The 27,118-nt window shown below is 37.4% G+C and overlaps 1 protein-coding gene across 2 annotated transcripts in view; it reads left to right on the top strand.

Annotated features, from left to right (window-relative positions):
* Positions 1–20,998, top strand: part of dipk2aa (divergent protein kinase domain 2Aa) — a 31,696-nt gene extending 10,698 nt beyond the window's left edge. For both annotated transcript variants that reach the window (XM_057334785.1, XM_057334784.1), the window contains 2 exons: positions 9,579–9,882; positions 18,989–20,998. In XM_057334785.1, coding sequence (XP_057190768.1) covers positions 9,579–9,882; positions 18,989–19,329 — 645 coding nt within the window. In that variant the 3' untranslated portion in view covers positions 19,330–20,998. The remainder of the gene's footprint in view (positions 1–9,578; positions 9,883–18,988) is intronic.
* The last annotated feature ends 6,120 nt before the right edge of the window (positions 20,999–27,118 follow it).

The raw sequence follows: 27,118 nt of genomic DNA, 5'->3' as shown, positions 1-27,118 counted from the left end.
TTTACGCTGATTGGCTAGTGATTTTTGATTGATAGCTCGATACTTCAGACAGTACAGTGCAACGAGTTTTAGAGAAAGAGTTTTTTATTGACACAACAATAATCCCATACTGCTCAGGCACATGCACTTTTTGCCTTCACACTCTGAAGTGCCCTTTTATGGTGTTTTTTTTCTTCCAATAAATCAATGCTATTGGTCACCCTTTATGTCTGTCTGCCTGTTTTACAAATATTTAGCCAATGAAAGGTTAAAAAGAGCTCGTGACTAAATCTTGTTGGATACGCTCAAACTGTCAGTAAAACCTTGTGGCTCCACCCCCAGCAGCTGAACGTCTTTCAAGGGTAAAGTTGTCATTAAATAAAGTTATTGTTGTTTGAACAAGTACAGCGTTTTCTTAACGCAAGAAACATTATTTCTAAAATGTTCATTTTTATGTATTTGAGGTCTGAGAGTTTGACACAAAGCGACTGAGTGTGATACACTTAACTTATTAATCAATCGCATTGTACTGTCGCATGGTTAATTCATGTTCACGCTGTAAAAACTTGGATTTGGAAAGGGCTGAAAACCAGCTTTCATATGAATTCAAAACCTGTCATATGTACAATTTCACTATGTGATGGTTTTTCCCAGATGGCATCACTTTTTCAGATTAACGTGTTAAAAATATTTTACGCAATTTTCTGTCATTCTTTGTCTAGCGTTACATTATACAATCACGCTCTTATTGATGTAGAAGCCTTCAATCCATTTAGGCGCGATTTTAAATGGTTGCTTTGACGCGTCTAGTATAGATTCAGCTTCTAGCTGCGTGACGCGGCACAATGCAACTCTACAGCGGTCCCGTCTGGTGTATACACGGGCTAAAGGCTGCGTCACTGAATCTCTGTCAGAATGTGTCAGACAGCGCACCAGTATTACATTCTCTTTCGTGCTTGAATGAACAAAAACACTCAAGATTATGCCTTAAAGCACAATTTGTTTAGTATTTTCGTAAGCACAAAGTAAAATGGGGAATGCATCAGATCTGCGCAGAGCGTCTGCTCTTAAAGGGGCCGCATTCTTAAACTTGCTGCTGCGACTCCTGTCACTAATGTTAATCTAAGAGGAAAAGAAAAGAAGAAATGATTGTGTTTTGTAGCTTTAATGAGTATTCTTCTGTATTTAATTTAGACTTTAGCAGTAAAGACTGTAAAGTGTTTGAGACTATTATTTACTTAAGATGTGACCAATAAGAGGGGGGGTGCCCTTTTTCAGTTTCAGCACATGCCCCTCAAAAGTTCTGTGCACACACTGCAGCTAAATGCTTCTCAGACAGCGTACACAATGAACCGCTTCTTCCTCGACTCTTGTCTTGGGTGCACAAGCAACACGCCTGTGGACACTGATGCCTAGTGGCCATTGTATCAATGCACAAGTATAAACGAAAACCGGCGCGTTGCCTATAGCGTAGGTCCGACGCAGAAGTTAAAAACAGGCTTGAGTCACCAGAATAGACAGGAAGTTATAAAAACTGGAAATGAACATTTCTTGTTGCCCTCATTTTTGCAAAGGCTCTCGGCCACAGTGTTTGACCACAATTAAGACAGACATTACAAGGTGACCATTTTAGCAATTAGTCATCTGTTTGTAACACGAGAAGGCAAGCTTAGATGCCTTCATATGGCAGCAATGCTGTTTTCCATTTTCCCTGCAGCGTGGGTCTGGACTCACGCAAGTTCAGTTTTTTTCAGCTTGTGTATTTTAGGTTTGAATAAAAAAATAGGCTAATGTTGCGTTAATGACAGCACGGGGCAAATGTTTTGCTCAGGGGAGAATAAGAAGCTATGCAGCCAGAGACAAGACAGTGAGAGGATTAAAAACTCAGCATGTGACAAGAACTCGGATGCCCCTGTTTTTCTTTTTTGTCCACTGGCATTTTTACAGCTATTTTTACCCACCCCCCAAAAGGTCAGAAACACAATTTGTTCCCCTTAGCCTGCTATTGTGTCAGGTTGTTGTGAAATATGTGTCCTCTGGAAAAAGCTGCTTCGCTCGACTATGTGCCTTGCGTTACACTTGCCTCCTCCTTCCTTCCATTGAGAACGTGGCCCATCTGCTCGGCGAGGCTGAGAATAGCGCAGGCAGAGCCCCGAGGGTCACGTCCATCACGGCATTAATCTCGCACGCGGCCCAGTGTGTGGCGTGCGCCTCCTCTCCCTTCACCTGACAATGAGGTTATTATGAGGTTGCCGTGCCCGCAGCACCTTTCTAAGCAGTCCCAGAGCTGACAGGAGTCAACTGCTGTTTGTGTATAAGGCTTTCACAAACAAGACTGAGCACAGCAAGGTTGTTATCAAGGACAAGAACTATTATTTAGGGCCTGTAAACCGGGCTGCTCACCTCCCTTATGTGCCTGCAGACCTTTAAAAAGTGTTTTAAAGCCACTGTTGGATTGAGATTTATTCAGATTGAAATCTTGAACACCATTACACCATTTAGAAATACTTTTAATGACTTGCACAGGGTTTATTGGAGAGCTTGACGTGCTTTTTTCAGGTACTCGACTGTTTTGGGTGTCTTATCCATTCCGACAAGGAAACAATTACCCTGCAATGTTTTTAAACAATGTAACATATACATTATATATTACATTTCGAGAGTACTGCAGGGATCGACCCCAAAGTCAGTAGGTTTTTTCAATGGCTTTTTGGTTGAATGCCTGAAATAAGGTCTGCGGTTAACAAAAGCTGTATATTTTTAAGTTTTATTCTGTGACATAAAGCACACCTGTTATAACCCGCTTGTGATTATTTAAAGCTTATTTTCGTCTTAAAAACGGCTAACAAGTTGCTAAAAGCGACTACTAAATCTCAAAACACACAGATGGGAATCATTCACGGAGTTATTACTTATCAGGGAACATGTTTTTAGAAAAGTTAGTAAAGAGATGTCGGAGGCTTGGTGGTAGTGACGTTGATGTCATGCAACCGTTGTGTAGTCTGTTTGTAGCCTTATGTTAGCTTTTTACTTCTGCCGATTGTATTTAGGCTTGAAAATAGTATATGTTGTAAATATTATATTGATGGACAAAACATGTAAGTGTCACCTCTGTTAATCACAGAGCTTATTTTTGCTATCTTCCAAAAATCTATGGAACAAATCCATAGGCTCGAGGGGACCAATGTGGCACTAACTTCCGGGTTGGCTTACAAGAATACTCCATCCCTGTGGTACTCTATTAACAAAACGAAGTAATAAAGCAAACCGTATGCTTTAATTCACATTTTATTTTTTTAGACAAATATTATGTGAGGATATTATTGGGGATCACAATTTATTTTTTAGACAAATATTTTGTGAGGATATTATTGGGGATCGAACCAGGGTTACCCACAAAAACGTCAAAGCTTAAGTTTCAGCATGCCATGCGCCACTTCTCCAACACGACTGTATTTTTTTTACTGTTTGTCACTTAGAGCACAGCCATCTGTGCAGAGTTGATATTCCCTCCTCACACTTTAGCACAAGTTTCACAGGCTCTATAATTGCATAGGGTGTGAGCAAACTGTAGTCTTGGGAGCTTTGGAAGTTGCAGTTATTTATTTAAAGAAACTTACGTATATTACAGGCGCAGCTTCGTCTGGATCCACGTTTAGCCATTCTGTGAGGCAATGTCTGGTTGTGAGACTGCTCCTTTTTGAACCAGCTGCCTTCAGGATTCTATAGCTAAGATCTTAAACCATTAAACTGCCACCTCTCTAACAGCAGGTTAGATCAGAAGAGTGTCTTTTGGAGATGATCAGCACCTGGCCATCTGTCATAAACAGTGTTGGGTGTAACTAGTTATTAAGTAATTAGTTACTGTAATTTAATTACTTTTCCCTTGAAAAAGTAAAGTAAGGGATTACTCTTATTTTTCTGTAATTTAATTAGTTACTTTTGATGTAATTAAAGTAAATACTTTGTGTAATATATGTGTGTGCAATAGTGGAATTGACATTAAAATTCAAAGTCTAACTTTAAAATCTGTGCTTTAATGTATTATTCTCACATCTGTAATACTTTGGTCAGTTAATAAGAGTACTTTATGTACTTAAATATTATTTATTTGAATGAATTGAAAGAGCCGTTTCATGCCTATCCTTGAATCACTTAACTAATCAAGGTTGATATAGAAAGTAATGAGTAATCAGTAACTAAATACTTTTTGGGAGAGTAATTTGTACAGTAATCTAATTACACTATTGAATATGTAATTAATTACTTTTTCAGAGTAACTTACCCAACACTGGTCATAAACAAGACAGCCTTTCACCTGCTTTCGAACCAGCTATACCATGAGTCAGTTTGGCCATTGTTTATGTAGGGGTGGAGAGCAAACGTACACAGACATGCTCTCCTATTCTTGATGGGCTGGATTTTCCACAAGATTAGGAGAACAAACCCTGCAACGTCTCCAACGGTTCTCTCTTCACATTCGGTAAAACGCTTGTTTTTAGGAATGTGAAAAATGACACTTATAAAAGCAGTCAGTGGATTGCCCGAATGGCAAGTCGACTGATCTCTCTTAAGGAAGTATTACGAGTCTGGTTTCAGGTTCATCTGAGGCGTTCACATAAAACACATTGTTGCAAAAACAGCTAGACATGGTGTAACAGAATGAAAGTTTTGACTATTTTTCACTGTCTTCGCTGTCATATGATGTCTTTAAAACCAAACGCTTTTGGCATGATTGTCCAAAAACCTTGCAAGGTGCAATGCAATAGCCAAAAACTGTACCATTTTAAAAACAAAACGTGTAAGATATAGAGCACTTCGCAGACGGGTCCAAAGGCACATTTTTTTATTTTTTATTATTTAGATATTCGTTTAACATTTTTATTCGGTTATAAATGTTCTGTTGGTTGTATTTTGTTCAAAAGTTTGTTAAAAACATAGTGTTAAAAAAATGAAACAGGAGGTTCTTCTGAACGAGTGTTGGATCAGCGTTGTTTACATCATCCAAAGTGGTCTATGTACTTAAAGAGATAGTTCACCTTCAAAATGAAAATTCTGTCATTATTTACACATCCTCTTGTCATTTCGAATCTGTATGACTTTGCGGAACTCGAAGATATTTAGAAAAATGTTGGTAACAGCAAACTGTTGGTCCCCATTGACTTGCAGTGGTTTTGTGTCTGTACTAGGGCTGTCACGATTATGGAATTTGATTGACGATTAATTGTCTAATAAGTCATTGCGATTATGGCGATTAATTGTCTGTTTTAGGGCTTTGGCGATTATGACGATTAATTGTCTGTTTTTGAGCTTTGACATTTAATTCTCATTCATTTTTGATTCAGCGATTGAAACGACCATATTGTTCTGAATACAAGACTATGTTTTTTTCTTGGAAATACATCGGAAAAAATTGGGTCATCATATATTTAAGGTTTAGGCTTTTACCTGTCAATAATACAACCACCAAATACTTGTAAATGAAGTAAATTGATCAGGTGTGAATTGAAGCCACCATTAAAATTTGATTTCAATTTTTTTCTCACTTGCAAGACTACAGTAAAATTTTACTTGTGTGTTAATGAAATTTTGGTAGACTGGTTTTCACACTGAGATTTGCTTAAATAATATTAAATTGTACTGCAGGTAATTTGTATGTTTTAGGTTTTTTTTTTAAGGGATTGTGTTGTGGTGGTACATTTTACAAGTATTACCATGCTTTAGTAACAATATATACACTAAAATATGCAGATGCACTACAGCTCCCCCTAGTGTCTTCTATAGAGATGTGCGATAATTGCGATGATCCGAAATCATCGCGATGAGGTCAAACAATCGCGATGAGACGATTATTTAATAATCGTGACAGCCCTAGTCTGTACAATAGAAATCAATGGGTACCAACAGTTTTGGGTTACCAACATTTTTCAAAATATCTTTTGTGTTTTGCAGAAAATCACACAGGTTTAAAATGACAACAGGGTGATTAAATGATGACAGAATTTTCATTTCGAAGGTGAACTATTCCTTTAACATAAATAAACCAATCAACCTCTCTTATTGACTAGTCTGTTTTTCTGCATCAGGCTTTAAAATAATTGGGCACGTTATATCACTGTCGAAAGCACATGTAGCTGTGACTCCACAGGGCTTGAGGTGAAAATTGTTCACATTCACTTCACATTTTAATTAATCTCTTATTCACAGCTTTTCAACATATGATTTAAGTTTCTCCTTGAGAAGAAAATGACACGTTAGTGGACTCGCATGTTATAATAATGTGTTTTATGAATCATGTGCCACGAGATCTCGTCACACCCCTAGTTTTGACTCTTATGCACATTTTACACATCCTGTTACTTTGCTCAAGGACACAGAAAATCATGTTAGGTGTTATTTTCCAGTCTCATATGAAGCAAGGACACGTCTTATTGAGAAAAAATGGGTGGTCTAGCTGTTTCTGAACCGTTTACAATGTCCAACAGTTTATAGATGATGATTATACAAATTCCAAATGCTTATAATGAAAGTTAATTTAATTCAAGGCCTGACTTCAATTAGGCTAAATGTACTGTATGAATGTTGTTTCCTTTGCATTCGGTAATGTGCTGTATGATAATATCAGTGCAATATGTAGCAGCCAGAGAATATTTAATGCAGCAGGTAAAGAAAATGGATAAGGTTTCTAACGCATCATGAGGCGGATGTACATGTTCACAAAACAAGTTTGGTGAGTTACATTCTGATGCATACAGAGTGACCTAAAACTGCACTTGAGAAGATGATTTGGGCTAGTAACATGCTAGAAGCTATTTTAGGATTAAAACAAATTGTATAATAAAAGGAATCTGCATTTATTATTGTTAATTAGTTTAATGAATAGTTTACCCAACATTGAAAATCCTTTCATCATGTTGTTCCAAACCCGTATGAATGCAAAAGGAGATCATTTAATGTCCGGTGTGGTGAATTCTACACAATGGCAGCGCATTATGACTCACTTTATCACTTAATAGATCACTTAAGGTGACAGGTCACCTAAAAATAAAAATTCTGTCATCATTTACTCACCCTCTTGTCATTTGAAAACTGTATTACTTTCTTTCTTCAGCAGAACACAAATGAAGATATTTTGAAGAATGTTGTTAACTGGCCCCATTGACTTGCATTGGTTTTGCATTGGCGATAGAAGTGCATTGGGGGCCAGTGCTGTTCGGTTACCAACTTTCTTCAAAATATCTTCTTTTGTGTTCTGCCGAAGAAAGAAAGTTATAAAGGTTTGAAATGACAGGAGGGTGAGTAAATGATGACAGCATTTTCATTTTTGGTTGAACTATCACTTTAAGAGTGTTGGCAAAAAGATATTTGTGGCCTTCTGATCATTTTTTGTGATATCCGCTCATTGTGTTTTAATACTTAAGCTCAAAAGGACATTAATTAACTAAAGGTATTATTTTGGAACAACACGTCTTTAATAGTTATATTAATATATTATTATTTATAGCATTTTTTATACTTTCTGTGAGTATCAGACTTAAAAGATGAGTGGTCTGAACATAAGTTTTGTTTTCCATCGGTTAAGTACAAAGTTCTTTGCAGTGCACAGTCAGTTCTTTTTCTTGGGAGATGGAACAATTCAACCTCACTCTTATAGGACATGGCCTTTCACAGACATTTCATTCTCTCAGAGAAAGAAACTTAAGAGACGAAATGTTCCCAGAGGAGGGCCAGTGCCACCCTGTTCTTTATTTTGAGTTGACTGCTTGTCAGATGGTGGGCGATATAACAAACAGACCCTCAAAACACCTACATTAGCACTAAACATTGATTCAGATTGTCATCATGTATGCAAACTGTAGATTATTACTTCATTGCAGTTTAGTTGTGTGAGAAATTGTGACTTTAAATGTTTTGAAGGGATAGTTCACCCCCCAAAAAATGTTACCCTCATTCTGTTTAACACCGGTTTTGTCTGTGAAGATATTTTGAGAAATGTCTCAGAGGTTTTGTGTCTATACAGTGGAAGTCAATAAGCGCCAATGTTGTTTGTTCACCAACGTTCTTCCAAATATCTTCTGTGTTCCGCTGAAGGAAGTCGTACAAGTTTAATATGACATGAGCACGAGTAAATGATGACAGAATTTTCATTTTTGGACAACTATTCCTTTAAATGGATACATTTTTGTTTTAGCTTTTTAATGTTTCAAAAGACCTAAAACAGCCAACCTGCCAGCATTTCACAGATGGACGAGCAGCTATTTAAGACAGGCCGCATGCCCATTGTGAACGACATTCATCAAATGAATGTTATTGACCTCATAAATATGTGAATAAGAACATTAAAGGTGCAGTTTGTAACAATTTTGCAGTAAAATATCCCAAAACTACTAGGCCAGTGTTATATATTTTGTTTAGCTAAGTACTAACAATATCACAAATGTTTCCAACTACTTGTAAATCGTGAGAAAATCGCCATTCAAACAGTGACACGGAGCTGTGCATTCGCCTGTCAATGGCGTCATATCCGCGTTACCCTTTGTTACCGCCTTTACTGACGTAGAAACCGCATGACAACAGTGTTTGGGACAAATGCAGAAGTGGTGTCTAACGTCTAGCAAGCCACTAGCTTGTTTCGAGCGGTCACTTATTTATGACCACAATTATACACAACATTTATAAAACTTTATTTTTTCTCATTCCCGTGTGATTGATGGCCATCAGCGGTAGAGTAGAAGACAACAGATCCCATCATTCCACGCTCCTTCACAGCGTCATCACGCTACGGCATTGTTGTTGTTTTGATAGCAACGGTTTTTACAAACTGTAGCTTTAACCCAGGGTTTACAAATATAAAATCATGAAACTTAAATGCCAAAGATTAATTACATTCAAGCCCGAGGTTAGCGATTTTAAGTGTGAACGGTTATTAAGGGTGCGTGAACCGATAAGAGGTTATTTTTAACTGATTCGCTCTGCCAGAGGTCCATCACACAGCATGCTGTGAGCTGCAGATTCTCCTCTACGTGATTCAGACTCTCCTGGCCAGATGTTGAAACCTCCTGCTGGGCACCGAATGCTGTGCTTTGTCCTTTAAATTATTTGAATGTCTGGGATTAAAGTTTAATTGGCAATTTATCCATTTTTAATGCTTTAGCTTGAAATGAGGCTATCGAATATCTGCAGTACTTAAGAAAAGTTCGTTATGACTGCTTTGCTCAAAGCTTAATGGTGCAGTTTTGCTGTACTTTGACAATGGGCTTTAGAGAGACAAAATGAGTTATGTGCATCTTTACTCATGTCTGTGAGAGGAAAGTTGCTGAAAACATGTGCTTTGTTCCAAAATCTATTGAGCTGCCTATAGCGGATATATTGTAAAGCTACACATTTATGGTTGAGTCTCCAATGTGAAGCATTATTTGTGTGGCATTGCTGTCTGCGTAGAGCGTTCCAAATCAGTCACTACAGTCTGGGGTTTCATGATGGTTAGGATACTACATTAGATGATAACAGGCTCTAGGGTTTGGAACGGAGCCGTTGTCATGTGCATGTGGAAACTCGCACTCACCTTGACTCTCTTTCCTCATGTTTCATCTCTGTAGAGCTTTCCCTCCGACGAGGGCTGGCCGTTCGCCAAATACCTGGGGGCCTGCGGCCGGATGGTGGCGGTGAATTACGTGGGCGAGGAGCTCTGGAGCTTCTACAATGCACCCTGGGAGAAGAGAGTGGATCTGGCCAAGCAGCTGATGGACATCGCCGAGCAGCTGACCAACAATGACTTTGACTTTGCCCTTTATCTGCTGGATGTCACATTCGACAACTTTGCGGTCGGGCCACGTGACGGAAAAGTCATCGTCGTCGACGCGGAAAACGTCATAGTGGCGGACAAGAGATTAATAAAACAGAGTGAGTTTTGCTTTCTTGGCTTGTTTTATAGCGTTAATAAATTGTTCAGGAAACGTTTATCCAGGTTAGATGTTTTTTTACACTCAACTTTTATATATCCTGACCCACTTTCAGTGTTTTCCTCGGCTGGGCTGGAAAACCTTAAGCTATGGTTTCTTGTCAACATAAACGTTTGTCAGAACGTTGAGGCAGCATTATCGCAGTCTCGCAGACCAGGTGGAAACTCGTGTTGTGCCTCCACCCGTCCCAGACTTCTAATTAAAGTGTTTGCCGATTCTATTCTGGTACTTTAAGCTCATGTTGCGCTTTACCTGAGTAAACCACATAGTCAATGAAATGCAGTAGAGCCCCCTAGGCTGTGATGTTGAGGAAATTTTCCAGCTGGTTAAAAAATTTGTCAAAACTGGTGTCACCGATCACACTGCATATTCTCAAAATCTGGAGCGCTTTGATCTTTACTGCTAGATTAGATTTTCCCCTTTAACAAAAAGGAATGCTTGAAAGGTGGGTTCATTAATTATTCTTAATGAAAAATATAACAATAAAATAATGTAACGGCATATTTGCTTATATTAAACATAAAACTTTTATTAACCAAACGAATAAGATGGATGTCAGGGTATACGTGTTGTAACACAAACAAATGAAAGATCTTTGGATTTTCCCCTTTCTGCTGTCAAATTGATTAATCGCAATTAATCGATTCCAAAATAAATGTTTGTGTTTATATAATGTGTGTGTGGCATGTACATTTTTATGCATGAACACAAGCAAACATGTATACATTTAAGAAATATGAGTAATATATTTAAATTTATACATAACATAAACTATATTTAAATACAAATGTAGATATTTATCTAAATATTTGTTATATATGAAGAGTTTGGTTCCAAAATGAGATACATTTTTATTGTGTGTATTTTTTGAGTTATTATGGCTTAAATCAAAACAAACCAATATCAGGTTTTGATATTGATATTAATTGGAATGCACAATAAAAAACATGATTTTTGAAAAATAAATTGAAAGGAGTTATCTCATTTTGTAACCAAACTCATCATATATATATATATATATATATATATATACAGTATATATAATATACACATAGTATACAGTATATATGTGTGTGCGTGTGTATACAGTGTATGTATATATATATATATACAGTATATACTGTATATATTAGAGGTGGGAGGAATGGCCAAAAATCTATTTCACGGAATGAGTAATTTTATTTCACGGTAACGATATATTTCATGAAACAATCTCCCATTATAATTCTATATTTTATACCTCATTTTTCTTAGATTGATTTAACTAATTTATTTATTACAGTTCATTTAAATGCTCACCATAGTTAAAATGTAGGCAAGTTATGAAAATGTACTAAAGATATCAAATTAAGGTCTGACAATCAGATGTATTATTTATTCATATTTATCTTCTGGCTATATCATATACAGTAGGAAGATAGACAACATATATAACAATAAAGTATGAATATGCACAAACAATGAGAGTACAGTATATGACTAGTGTTATAAACTGGTGTTCATGGGGTCTGTACTGTAGGTCTTTATCGCTCTTCACTCTCTATTAGATGAGCACTTTTAGTGTGTTGCGACTCTCTGTCTTTAGGCTTGTTTATTCTCGGGCTTGTTTTTGCACTGCGAGTCTCTGGTGACTCCTCACGCGTCTCCCAAAACTGGAGGTAGAAGCGCGTCACATCAAAGCGCTCACGCGCTCGCGAGCATCATCGCGCATTTCAACGCAAGTTTCACCTTGGCTCGCCTGAAGTTAAACTTTATAAAACTATTAACAGCTTTTCAAAACAACCTGACTTCTGAAATACGTGTTGAGAATGAGCTTTTTTAAACGCTGGCGCAGATCCCTGCACGAGTACTGCGGGTGAGAGAAGCGCCGGACTGGAGCGGATCACTAAACTACAGACTGAAAGAAGGTCAAAAGAATGTTTGATACGTTCATTTGTTACGGGTGGATTAATTCGTTCGTTTTTTTTCAGAATAGCGCCTAATTTGCAGAGCGCCGAGTTAACCACGCCTACTTATTTACATTCCGCGGAATACACGGAATAGAAAAATTTCTTACGGTTGACATTTTATTCCGCGGTAACGGAATATTCCGTCATTCCGCCCAGCCCTAATAATATAATATATATATATATATATATATATATATATATGTACTGTCTATATATATACAGTATATACACATGTATGTGTGTTTTTTTGGGATGTAACTGTTAACCTGCAGTAAAATTTTTGAGTTAAACGATTTAAAAGGTATGTTTATTTTTCTAAATTAAATAATACTAATAATATTTTTTATAATAATTTCATATGTTTTTAAATAACTATTAAATCATACATGTTTTTTAGTTTTCTGTGTGGTGAAAGAAAAATATGCTGTACGAGTGTTACGTGCAGACGTGTGCGACCACGTGTAAATGCCCCCCGAAACGTTTTCGAGACGGATTAAAATCCGATCACGCAAACCACTTGACGAAACTAGACAAGTGTAATTCATCTGTTTGATGAGGCTACATTTGTCAGGGCTTTACTCCTCCAAACAGAGTACATCACTGGCAGCCTTGCTCAAGCTCAAGTTCGTTGTTTTAAATGTAGGACAATCGCGCTCACAACGTGCTGTGACATTCTCTGTCGTCCCGGCGTGTCTGCACTGCAGCGAAATGAAGCTCAGCAAAGCAAATCTAAGAGCAGAGCTACTGCAAGCGAATTTCGGTGCTAGCAATCAATTTATCCTTTACATAAACTTATCTCATGAGGCTTAGCATCGGCAGCCTCCCTTGCGCTTTGGAAATGAGGAGAAAACAGCGCGACCCGTGGTTTCCCTGCTTTCTTTTAGATGTGATGTAAAAATACGAATGTGAAATATGAACAAGTAATAAATAATGTTTGTATTTTGCGCGGGTATAGCAGATCAGATTTATATATGTTTAGCGAAGAGAAGACACATTTAGGTGGCCAAGTGCCCTCTTTGGATATTAATCCTGGCTGGTGGAAAGCAAATGAAACGCACTTCCCGAGGCGTTCTCTTCATTCCCAGGACATCCGTGCCATCTGAAAGGGTGTTTTCTGCCGCGGGTCTAACTGTCAACAAGCTCCAGACTGTCTCCACAACACGTAAACATGTTACTTTATTAAATAAAAACTAGCCAAGCTTTGGATTGAGGTAGACCTGCTATTTTTATTTGATGAAAAAACTTTCTGCTGGGCAAAAACTAAAATAATATAAATCCAAAGCATAAAATAAACAGGCAAGAAAATAACTTGAATAATTAACAAATTATGACGAAACGAAAACAAAGAAGAACCGGCAACGTTTATTTCCATCAGAAAGTTTTTTCATCAAATACAAACAGCCAAGCTTTGGATTGAGGTAGGCCTGCTATTTATATTTGATGAAAAAACTTTCTGACGAAACTTTCTAAATCTTTCTGATTTAAAACGAATGCTTAGTTTGTGGTTCTTTTTTTTCATGAAAGCACAACAAACAAGAAACAAAGACAAACTTTTATAAAAACTTTTATTAACAAACATTGTATTGCGTGTTTTGCTCAGTCATCTCACCTCTCTCATGTGACTCTTCTGCTTTCTCCTGCGACTGCAGCTCCAGCTGTATGAACCAGATAGACCTCACTTTAGCATCTGATGTCCTGCTGAAATAAATGATTTTATAAACACACGAAACGATGGTGGGCAAGTAATGTAATCGTGTATGACCTACTACCACAGCCCAGCCTAGATATTCCCGTTTCACATTTAAGGATTTCTGTCATAGCATTTGCATAGCAAGAGTCGAATGTGGTTTAAAGCTGCACATTAGAATATGAATGCTTACCAGTTGGCATGTATTTATGCATTGCCGAGGCAAATATGTATGCCAGTGTATCTGCCATCTACCGTGGCCAAACTGGGCTGGCAGATGAACTTGGAGCATGTGTGGTACATAACAATGGCCATTTGCTAGTCTGTGACTGTGTTAGTCTGAAATGGACCTTGTGTGTGTGTTTGCTTGTGGATAGATCTTTATAAAGTGTTAGGTAACACATTTATTAAAAAAAAAAAATGCAGTACTACAATATACTCGTGCGGGCATCAAGGTTGCAAGTCATTTTGAAAAGGGAAGTAAGTGGAAAGCTTTTTATTCATCTTTTGCATTCAAGTCATTTTTGGGTCCAACTTCTCAATGTGTTACAAATCATGGTCATGTTAAGTATTTATGGGAAATTAGAGGTGCACCGATTGACCGGCCAGAGATCGGAATCGGCCGGTTTTTCGTATGATCGGCCCGACCGGTGACCGGCCGGTCAGTCTCACGTCTCGCCGATTCCAAGCCGATCTTCTGTTGCTCGTGATGCGGGCAAGAACGTCACAGCCGTCAGTACACTCAAAGCCGCAAGTAAACATGTACACGTGCGCGCGCACAATCTGTCTTTCACGGCTCGTTTATACTCGCATGTGGGTCCACCGGACCGCGAGTCTCTGCTGACTGACGCGCGTCTCTCATATCCGCTGACTGCACGCGCGTGCACACGCATCATGTACTGTACAGACAAAAAGGTGCACTGTAGTTCATCTCTCGCTGCTCCGTCTACATGGGGTATGTATGCTAACAGTGATGCTATTAGCATCATGCTAAACTCATGTTGAAGTCGTTCACTCTGTGTAAAACAAACGTAAATTCCATTCGTCCTGATTCCTTGTCTTGCGTTAAAACTGTGGTCATTTCACCTGGGTAAAATGACATTCAACACGACTTCTACTTGTTTTTAAAAATCCAAAATATAAAAAATGAATAAATCAACCAATATATGTGATATGTATCTGATTGAGTTCTTTACTAACACAAAAAACTGCAAATACATATACATCTTTAGAGTAGAATTCACTCATAAGATTTTTAACTTCTTTATTGAAGTTGCAGCAAAAATCAACCCACTTCTTTTAATACTACAGACACAAGATAAAGACAATTTATTTTACATTTCAGAAAAAATGAAATAAAGCAATGTTAGTTTCATAAACGGAAACGGACGAGAATAAAGTTGAAGTATTTTATTGTTATCTTAGACTTTTGTGAGATGAGTACAAAAATGAAAAAGGTAAATTAAGTGACATGTTAAGTTATATTTTATTATTTGTACTTCTTTTCAGTCACAGAGTTCTTCAATTTAAGAGTTGTTTGTGAAAGAGAAGATTCTGTAATTTAATGCAGCTTGGAGAACTGCATTTAGGGAAATTTGGGGAAATTGTAATGTTCAATCATTTATTCAATGAAAATAAAAAAAATGTGTATTGAAGAAAAGTTAATATGGTTTTATATACTGTATACTGTCAATTATAGTTTGTGGATAGAAAATCAGAATCGGCAAAATCGGAATCGGCAGGTTTCACTTGTAATAAAATCGGAATCGGCAAAGAAAATTGCAATCGGTGCATCTCTATGGGAAATGATTTGTGCACTTCAGGAGTGTTTTTTGTCCATAGAAGAACACAGTGTCTTTATATTTCAAGGTCATTCAGGTATTCTATACATGGTTGGCTCTTTAAATTATTCACCCATTATATCACCCATCTTGCTTTTACAGTTGTATACAAGAGAGCACAGTGCGTGGGATGCTATGCTATATCGCAACTTGACCTTCTATTTCCAATGTAACAAATTGGCTAGCTATTTATTTTTACAACATCTCATGTCATTTTATTACAAAAATAAAAACTTCATTGGGGATTAAACATGCAAATTAATGGTATTTGTTTCAAAGATAATGGTCTCTGTCCACAAGCGTAGTGCCGAACTTCCGATGTAGTCAGAAGTCGGGATATCAGTTTCCGGTTTAATTTCTAGAGCGTTTTAGGATACCTAAACAACGACAGGGAAAACCACATTTCTGTCAAAATGTACTTGTAATAAACACTAGCCGCTGTCAAAATAACGAGCCGTTATTCCACGGATTAGATTAATAATCTCACGTTAAGCATTTTCTCCTCTATAGAAATCCATTATAAGGCTCAGATCAAACTGAGAACATAAAACTTCTCTTTATAATAGTTATAATATCATAATCAAAACTTTAATATTATGCTGATATCGTTGATAAAAAAAAGAAATGTGGTTTTCCCCTAGTCGTTGTTAAGGTATGTTAAGTTGATTTAGAAATCAAACTGGAAACTGATATCCCGACTTCTGACAACATCGGAAGTTCGTCACTAAATTTATGCACAAAGTCCATTGGATTCCAAATGATGATTGAAATAAAACATAGTCGTGTAACAACATTGAAGCATATATAATTAAAGTTTTTGTTGACCGTCACAATATTCCAGTATTGACAATAACCATGATACTACAAACCATTATTATCGATACATGTTAATTTTACACATATGATATGATAATATAAAATGATTCAGCACCCGTTTAAATTTTTGCCACAATGGTTATAAATAGTGATGCACGATATTGGATTTTTGCTGATATGACGATAATTTCCACCGCAATTAAGCCGATACCGATATATGCTGTCTATCCACCGGGCGTTTTTACGCAGCTAAAAGCGTCAGGCGCTGGACAGCATTTTTTCAACCAAGGTGATTTGGTCGCAATTATAAGCTGCATGGGAAAAAAATAAGCGCCAGCACTGAGCCCGTGGAAAAAAACAAGGGGGCATAGCCCGGTCACTTCAGTGACTGTGCCTTTTCACATTTTAAAATTATGATAATCTAAATAATTTTAAAACATTTGTTGGAAAATGAATTTGGTGAATATTAATTAAAGAAGCAACAAGAACATAGGTGTCTTAGAAATGGAGACTACAAAACGGCAGTGAGTATGCAGAGACAAAAGTCACAGGGCGGCGCGTTGCATATTATGCACGCTTGAGCTCAAGTTCAAAGTCTACTCCCGATGGACGATGGGCAGGATTCAACTTTATTTTTACTCTGTGTTTTAGTTAAAAACGTTCATCAATAAATAGGCAGTGCGCGGCTGACGGGCGCAGAGATGGATTTCTTTGCGCACTCAGTTAATGTAAGAATGTGCTGCTTTTACAAGCATGATTTAATTACTATGTTGCATATAGATATTTTTTCCACGATTATCAAATTAATACACTGATAAGAAAGTAAATTGTTAAAACTTAAACGTGAGAACAATAAGGGTGCACGACGGAGTGCTCCAAGAGCCGCACACTGACACGGAGCAGAGCGAGACTATCAGCCTATGTGCCGTAGGTGCCTCAGCCTCGGACGACACCGGCCCATTTTAAACCCTGCCCCACAAATACATTTTTAATTACCCTAACTAATATCTGTTGAAGATGAAGACAGAAAAAACAGAGTTCAGCCAGACATTTATTGTCAACTTTACACAAATTGATTGACTGAAATGTAGGCTATAAATTGCTCCGAAATATCTTAAACGTGACTTTTTTTGACAGCGATATAACATTTAAATTCATGAACAATAAATTATTTAATAAATAGGAACATACTGTTGCTGTTTTTTAATTGTAAAAAAAAAACGAATTGAAAAAGTTGTTACAAAGCCACTGGCAAATAGCCTCAGCTAAAAAACTACTAGTTCAGCCAGACATTAATTGGCAACTCATTGACTGTTATAGGGTATATAAATTGCTCCGCAATATCTTACACGTGACGTTTTGTTGACAGCAATATAACATTTAAATTCAAGAACAATAAAATATTTAATAAATAGGAACATACTGTGGCTGTTTTTTAATGCTCGCTGTAGCACTCACAAACACGCAAATTGACGCATGCGAGGCATATCGGTGTTATTTTCTTTATCGGGCCGATGCCGATAATTAATTTATAAGCCATTATCTGCCGATAATATCGGCGTGCCGATAATATCGTGCATCCCTAGTTATAAACTCTCTCTCTAATCCTTACACTCAAATTTGAAGTGTGATTTGTTGTAACCATGTAAATAGATACCGTGATAATACTGTTACAGAGAATTCTTTTTTTACTGTGAAAAATTTCATACTGTGAAGTTCTAATTTACACCTTGAAACGAAATAACTATTATTTGTCGCTATCATTAGTAGGCATAGTAGTACGATATCTTATCGACAATATATTAAAATAAAGTTTAGCCTATGTAGCCATCTTTGTTTTAAACAAAATTGCGTATCACTTTACATACTTATTTTTATGTACTTGTATCGATTCAAGTAAATGAAGTAAAACTGACATTTCCAGTGAAATCATACTCGAAAGCTTCTTTATTATAAGTTTATAGCAGCAAATCGTGACAAAGGTAGTCGGACAGTTTTGAATGCAGATTTTTTTACTCCATAACAGATTTTTGTTCACAATATTTGTATTTAGCATGCTAGCATTCCATTCTGTACATAGCCAGAAAAACAAAGAAGCGAGTGTGCGCTCTGATTGGCTGTGGCACATCACTGCCTCTGGATATCATAATTGGCTCTCTTGAAATTGATTGGCAGCACGGTGACTTCATTTTCTCTAATTAGTTATTGGCGAGAAATCGAGTCAAATGCCCAAGACAGCAGATCTCTTACTCTTAAAGGGGCTTTGTGACTCAATATAGTTCTGCTGATGAATAGTTGTCAGAGCCTAGTCTATTTCTGCACCCCCTTGCCACCTCCTCCAAAAAAGCTCTGTAGGGATTCCTCCGCATTATCGATTTGTTCAGCATTAAACTGGGTGAAGAACTGCACCTACCGTTGGGGGCATTTCTTATTTGTTTTAGGGTGAAGAGCCAAATCGAGCCAGCCACTTTAACTTATCGAAAAACGTAACATGCATTAAAATGGAATAAAGTTGAAATAAAGCTCTATGAAAATGAACGTTGTTTTATAATATATATATGACCTGATTCACAAAATAAAGCAAGTTGTTTTACAAGAAACAAAACAAACATAAATAAGGAACATATCATTTTGTTCTTGATCGTATTATGTATGAATGATCAAAGTAAAAAAGGTCTTTTACCAAATGTTGCTTTTTATGTGATTTATTATCAGATATATGCATTTCCTGACCATTTTATTTGATCCACTCAGATAAACCAGAGAACTACGACATCTGGTACGAGAGCCGCTACGAAGAATGCGACAAAGAGGCCTGTCTCTCCTTCTCTAAGGACATCCTCTGCTCCCGAGTCACAGTGGACCACAACTACTACGCCATCTGTCAAAACCTCCTCTCCAGATTCGCCACCTGGCGAGGGACCACGGGCGGTCTCCTACATGACCCCCCCGCCGATGTGGTCAAAGACGGCCGCCTCACGGCCCTGCTGGATGAGTGCACCAGGCCTCAGAAACATTACGGCCGATTCCAGGCAGCTAAAGAACTCCGGGAGTATCTGACACAACTCACACAGCTGAGCAGTACTAACAGGTAGTGTCAAGAACAGGGGACGATGTCTCCTGCTTAATAAAAAACCTGAGAGGTACACTGATGTGGTAGCCATTCGTGGACCCTGCGAGGGTAGGGAGTCGCTCTCAAAACGACGTTTATCAATCACACCTTTGGTTCTGGGTCTGTCCGGGGCTAATGAAAAAGTTTGCACATGAACGTGGATAAAAGGGTTGTGTGAACGGCAGACTAGAGGCTTAAACTGCTGTGATCACACTGGTGTGTGTATGTGTGTGTGTTTTTCTGCAAAATCCATCTTAAGATAGAGGCTGTGTTTTGGAACACAAGTCTGATTCAGATCCTACGGTTTCTATTTAATTCATAATGGCGAGCTGTGAGTACACCATAAGCAGGGTTTATTACTAAAATGACACGGGAAGCTAATTTTTTGTTTGACTTCTTAGCGCTATTGTATTTCTGAGCTCTAAATTGAATTAACCACCTGGTTCCTTTGCTATGGGAACCTTAGTCATGTCTTAACTGAATTTGAAAGCCTGCTTGATCAAATTTCCCTCCAATAAGAGGTGTAATTTGGTCAAGTCTTTCCTGTACGATGAATATGCTCAGCGAGTCTTTGATGCTTTATGAAAAAGTGGCAATCCGTTTCAGTGGCGGTACCTTGACAGTGTGATGTTTGGGGGAAAAGAGGATTTCAAACAAAAAAGTATGCAAGAATACAAAAATACCAAAGACAAATGTCATCAATGGTTAGATGTTTTTGTTCTTTTAGCGATGCTTTGACCAATATCATCCAAAAGGGCAATCACAAGCTCTTATGTTTTATGTTTCTGTTGTCGAAATACACTTCTGTTATTTGTACTTTCCTCTTTTTGGACCAATGCAGTTAAAGTCTGCTATCGTGATATACAGTACTGTCCCATTCACTTGCACTGTACTTATACATTAAAGTGATAGTTCACCCCAAAAATGAAAATTCTGTAATCATTTACTCACCCTCTTGTCGTTTCAAACCTGTATGACTTGCTTTCTTCTGCAAAACACAAAAGAAGATATTTTGAAGAATGTTGTTAACAGCCCTATTCACTTGCATTGGTTTTGTGTCCATACAATAGAAGTGAATGGGGGCCAGTGCTGTTCGGTTACCAACTTTCTTCAAAATATCTTCTTTTGTGTTCTGCAGAAGAAAGTCATAAAGGTTTGAAATGACAAGAGGGTGAGTAAATGATGACAGAGTTTTCATTTTTGGATGAACTATCCCTTTAAGTTTACAAACATGTGCACTACATTGTCATTATTACTCATATTCCTTTGCTCTTTGCCCTCTTAAAAGTTTTGTGACGTAAATATTTGTGTGCGTATTTCAAATGTTATTTCGCCATGCAAGCGTGACCTGTGTGCAACTTTACGTTCGTAATAAGCAATATTGGGAGTCGATGGAGTGTTAGGAATTATTGCTTTGAACTTTCCTTCGTTTTAGTTTGTATATTCATGTCGTTTGAAGATGTTCTTATCTTCCTGCAATTTTGGAATCCGGGTCATGTTAAAAAAATATTTTGGTTAATTTGTAAAGTCTGCTTTTTGTATGTGTTTGTTTTAAGACTGAGAAAAGGTCTGGTCTTACTGTGCCTTTCATTCAAAGTTGTATTTTCAACTGGAACTCGAAAGTATATTAAAGTACATCTATACTTACCAGGTATGATTTGTATTATTGAATTCGCAATACTGAATCCATTTGGAAAATTTTACTGTAAAAATTCAATTGTAGGCAGCATCATTTTGATGGTAATAAAATATCTGTGCGTGTGTGTGTTGAACATCGCCATATGTTTTCGTCTGGAATGAATCCAACATCTTGAGCAGAAGCCATTGAAGAGTGTGAGAAGACTGCTAGACGCATCCAACAAAACATTTAAACCTTCTGCAATTTTGTCCTTCAGCTTGTTTTATGGTATTTAAACTACCATTGATAGTCCGGTTCAACAGGAAGTCTTGCAAAACATTCATTAGCTAAATCCTAAAAGTAATGAAAGTGTTTGCCATTCGGTTGACCACAGATGCGATTAATATCAGAGCCTTGAGCTGGAAGAAAGGTCTGCGCTCCTTTGAGAGGCTTCTGGTGATGAATGGAGCAACTCTGGGCTAAAGTTAAACACATTCACCCATGGCATCTAAATATAGATTTCTTCCCCTGCTTGCAAAATCCACAGTAAGGATTAAAGAGTACAGAGTCAGCACTGCTCTGACGGTCCTACGAAATCTTGTGAAGGGAAAAAGCAGAGTTAAAAAAAGACATCCAATATCCCAGATGGTCCAAAAGTGTTCATATCATTCCCTCATTTCATATAGTCAAGGCTAAATCGAGCCAAATGTCAAACAAGCAGAACATTTTGGGCTTTTTAAGGACTGTGGAAAATGAAGAAAGTACCTCAAAGCTGCGGTATTTAAATATCACTGCAACTCGAAGGTGTGACTATAAGCTTACCCAGCCTTTATTTGAAGCAGGTCTTTTTTAGTAAGGATGAGGTTCAGCTGTGTGTTTTTATTTACAGGATGAGGCACAGAGGAAAAGGGGGACTTTCCCAGAATGCACTTCAGTCCTGTTCTGTTAGTACAGCATTACCACAGTAGCCAGTGAGTGCCTAGATTTTATTATTTTATTGGTCATTACATCAGAGGCATTGGACAGTCTGACTACAGAATATTGTGAAATCTTGTGTGAATAAAAATGTTTTTTTTGTTGGTTGTGGAGAAAAGCTTGTGATGCAGGATGTGGGCCAACGCCATGAGACAGGAAAAGAATAATCACAAGTTACTTTTGGCAGCAAATTTGACTGAGTGGAAAAATGGGAATTGCACAATGACTTGTGTTATTATGCTAAAATTGTTTGATATTGCACAGAAAATGAACAGGTCTATGAAATAATTTTGAGTTTTGATGTAGAATCGGGTCTTTCTGATCTGAAACAATGTTTTGGGTTTAATACAAGTTAAACTGTGCAGACAACAACTGTGACCAGACTGAGAGTGGGATCTAAAACAGTCTAACTACTGTTAAATTATTTTATGTGGTGCAAATTTCCACATACATAGATTAAGTAACAAACAGCCAAAATAGATCTTATACTGTATATTTCTTAATACATCATATTATTGCCACAGCTAAAATGAAAATGCAGTCAAATTTTCAGCTCAAACACCATACATTTTTAAAGGGTCAGTTCACCCAAAAATGAAAATTCTGGCATGAATTACTCAAGTTCAAACTGTACACATTTCTTGGTTTGGTTGAACACAAAAGAAAATATTTTGAAGAATTTACAAAAACAAGCAGTTTTTTTAATGGTAGTCAATGGTGCCCCAGAAATCTCAGTTGCTAACAGTCTTTCAAAATATCTTTCATGTTCAACAGAAGAAAGAAATGTGTACAGGACAGGTTTGGAATAACTTGAGGTTGGATAATTCATGACAAAATGTTCATTTTTGGGTGAACTATCCCTTTAAAGAAAACATCAACTCAATTCATAGAATATCTGGACTTTTTTACATTTTGGGGGATTGAAACGTCACCCCCCCCAACCCTTCAGTTTTTATTCGCCTAAAATTCATCAACTTTATAGTTTTAACAAAAAAAAGTCAAGCCAATTGTCTGTGATAATCTCTTAAACAAAAACCTTTGTGGTTAAAGGCGGGGTAACCGATTTCCGAATTACGCGAGTCGGGGCGAGTACCAAAACAACCTTGTAGCCAATCAGCAGTAAGGTGCAGTGCACAGGACGGACATTAACCGAGCCGAGCGCTGACGAAAGCGAAAGATGGGAGTAGGGGTGTGTTTGTTTTGGTGATTTGAACATCAACAATGGCTAAGAGAAATCAGACACCCCACCTTTAAAGGGAGTCATCTGCATCTTTTAAAATCCTAGTAGAAGATCATAAATCCCTAGGTGAAAAAAGTGCTCTAAATTACACTTAAATGTAATTTAACGCAACAATTTTGTACTTTATATGCAGGAAAATTTAGTCTTTAGTAGGACTACTTCTAATTACGGTCTTAATATACAAAAAAATTAGTCTTTAGTACTTTTTTAGTACAAACCTAATGTGTGAAAATAAAGCATTTATGGAAGTGCACTAAGTGTAATCAAATAAACTGTATTTTAGTGCACTATTTTTGGAAGGTATTTAGTCAGATTCACAAAGTAAACATGAATCAATTTGTAAAATACTAATTTACAGCTGTGACAAACTTTATTCTCTCTCAACGGGAAACTTTTCCACATCACGACCACTTTGTTTCTGATTATGCTGACAAAAACCTCACCTCACAGATGTCAGCAGGTACTCGGATAAGCCACATGGTTGCAGTTTTATGAAATTTTAGCTGTACTCACACGTTGCAGTCAGGGCTGTATGAATGATCTGAAAAGCAAAGGAAATGCTTTATATATATATATATAAAGCTTAACTTGCTCATGAATATTAACGAAGAGTGGTCCTAATTGATTTGCTGTAAGACAGACATTGGGGTTTGATTTTTTTACCCATCTTTTTTTTCTTTTGTGTTGGACAGGAATTATAAATTGAGTAATAACCAAAATCTCATAATGAGGACCCATACGACAAGCATCTGACCTGATGCTACCATCAACACCAACAGATGAGCTGTATCTTTTGGTGTCTTATCTGTCCACCCGGCTCTGCGAGATGACCACAAGCATGAGGGTTAGAAAAACAGAGCGCTTGGAAAACCAACACAGCAAGGTGTCTGAATAGCTGTGCCCCCATTACGCTCTGTGCCCGCGTGACCATCCCACAGAATACACATAGGATGTGATTACTATTGACCTGTGTGAAAGGAAAAAAGAGCACCATCCATACCCCACCCCCCAGGGGACTTTTAGAGCTGTACTAGTCTCATGATTACAGATCTGAGAGTGTATGTGTGTGGAGAGCAGGGCACTGACCTCTCTGCCATCCATCTCTATTACTGGCAAAAATAACACAGCACTGCAGGACACTGTTGTTTAGGGCCTTTTCATTGCTCTTGTCCTTTGCTTCTAACTCAAGAAGTCTCTGTTTTATTTAAAGGAGCAGCTCAACCGGAAAGGAAAATTCAGTCATCATTTAGTCATCCCTGTGTCATCTCATATGACTTCTTCCATGGAGCACAAGAGGAAGCTTTTAAGAATGTCCTGGTGGTTCTTGATTTTTAACTTGGTCTCAGATGTTTCTCAAAAAATTGTTTAGGAGAAATAGATACAAATAAGACGATAGTGGCTTTCCTGTAGCTCAGTGGTTCGAGCATGGCGCTAGGAACACCAAGGTCATGGGTTCGATCCAAGGGATTGCTCATACTCCGATACAAATGTATAGTATAGTGCAATGTAAGTCGCTTTGGATAAAAGCGTCTGCTAAATGCATAAATGTAATAATGATCGTTTGTCCAACATATAAAAAATCTTTCATCATTTGTTCACCCTCATGTCATTCGAAAATTGTATGACTTTCTTCTGTACAGATCTTTTGAAGAATGTTGGTAACCACACAAATTTGGCCCCCATTGACATCCATTAAATGGAACTACTGAGACATTTCTCAAAATAAATGGTCTTCTTTTGAGGTTCTTAACAGGTTTTAAAAAAATGGGGGTGAATAAATGATGACAGAAGTTTTGTTTTTGAGTTAACTGTCTCTTTAACATTACGAGGCTATAAAATTAATGTTGAGTGTAATACCATAAGTATCTGGTTGTAGATTAATTTTGACCAGAATGTTTCGTAAAAGATGTGAAATCATTTAAATGGAAGACTTGACAATTATGAGCTCAGTTTGTGATATTGAAACAACATGAAGGTGAGTAAAAAGGACTTTTTTATTGTGAACTAATCCTTTCTATCATTGATCCTGAGCACAGTAACATTCAAGCCTCCAAGTTTATCAGCATTAGAATCATTGAAATATCTGACTCTGTTTGTGTCAAGAATAATGAATACCCAGTTTACCTTCACAGTGTTCTCTCATCATGTTTCACTTTTTAGGTAATAAAGCACAACTAAGACCTTCCAGCCCAAAAACATCTATTGTGCCCTTTGTGCTGAATTGCCATTTCCCTCCTTTGAGAGCAGACCAGGTTTTTCATCTCTATTAAAAGAATGGAGAGTAAAGACCTGAGGTGCATCTACAGATCAAATGCATCGACGTGCTGACTCAGGTACAGGACGCTTGGAGACACAGGAAATTCTTCAGTGTTGTAAAGTGAATCAATAGAGAAAGCCTGCGATTCAAAACAGCCTTGTGCCAGGCCGACAAAATGGGATGCTTAGATCAACGCTTCGCTCTGATCAAGATATGTTTTAATTCAACTCAGAGAAACTTGCTGTTGAAGGCACTCGGTCCTCGGGTAAGCTCACTTAGGGTGATTAGAAAAGCTCACTGGGTTGTAAAGGTTTGACCAGTTCTGTAGTTTCACAGATACAATCCAGAACATTTTATTTAGATAGACCCTAGAAATAAAAGGTTTATTCAAGTGGGCTATTAGTATATTTCTTTCAATGTACTTTTTATGTACTTAAAATGATACAGAACCACCGTATACTTGACCTATACTTTGTAATGAATTATACTTTTCTCAATCAAAGTATTAAGTATTGTAAGTATACTTGGAATAGTCATTTAATTGAGTATCATACTATTTTTTCCATTTTTTACTAATATCAGTAATTTACTGGCAGTACTAGTGTAGTATGTAAATATGCAAAGTGTACTTTCATAAACTAAAAAATGTGTTACTAGTATTGACCTGTATAGTTGTAGTACAAAAAAACAGTTCTGAGTACTCAAAGTTTACACTTAAAGTATACTTAAAAGTATTTTAATATTTGGACCAGTTTTGATATTTGATATTACATCGTATACTACACTACTTACTACATATGTAAAATATGCTTATACTAAGTATTTATTTTTTAATAATTTGCACTTGAAGTATACAGTACTTATTTTTGTAAGGGGAGTCTTCTCTGTACTGAATGTAACTGAAGCGCATATACCAGTTATCAATAAAAAACTAAGCAAAAAACAAGATTAGGAACGCTAAACTACATTTTAAAACAGACTTCAGCTGCAGACAAACAGACAGACAGGTGTGCCTGAGCTGCTTGATGTAGTACAGCCCTTGGAACTATATGCATTATACAGAGAGTTCAGCTTGTCTGAGCAAGGAGAGATTAACTCAGTTCAGTGGTCTCAGCATGTCATGTAATTCCTTGTGTGGAAACTGAATAAACCCAGCAAGTAGAAAAGCCCGGTGAAAGTCAACGTGTTAGAATGACACGAACGCTGCCCTCTCTAGGGCGATTTGAATCTAACTGTGACAGATCACCCATGGTGCCTATATGTGACGCCATTAAGTCCAGCTCCCTTTACTAGCTAACTGTGTGTGTGTGCTGCGAGCGGAAAATGGTGATGCTAATTTGTGCTAATTATAAAACCAGAACCATGCTGAAAAATAGATGAATGCGGTTTCCTCATGGGAGGCTTTTTATAAATGTTGAACACTCATTGCCAGCGTGTAATGGCATTTTAGATAAGGGGAGACAGGAGGCTAGGCTATTTTCGGCCTCATCAAAGAGCCGCACCGCCACAAATGCCAACCAGCCACGCTGATTTAAAGTAAATTCACAAACACTGCTGTAAAACCGAGGCAGATGATCAGTGATTGCTTCCCTGTTTTTTACATTGATGCATTTGGCAGACACTTGAATCCATTTGATATTTGATCAGTACGTGTGTATCTAGAAGATGTCTGTAAGATGTTA

This window comes from Triplophysa rosa, linkage group LG5, assembly GCF_024868665.1.
Source record: "Triplophysa rosa linkage group LG5, Trosa_1v2, whole genome shotgun sequence".
NCBI lineage: Eukaryota > Metazoa > Chordata > Actinopteri > Cypriniformes > Nemacheilidae > Triplophysa > Triplophysa rosa.
This window is presented reverse-complemented; position numbering and strand designations above follow the sequence as displayed.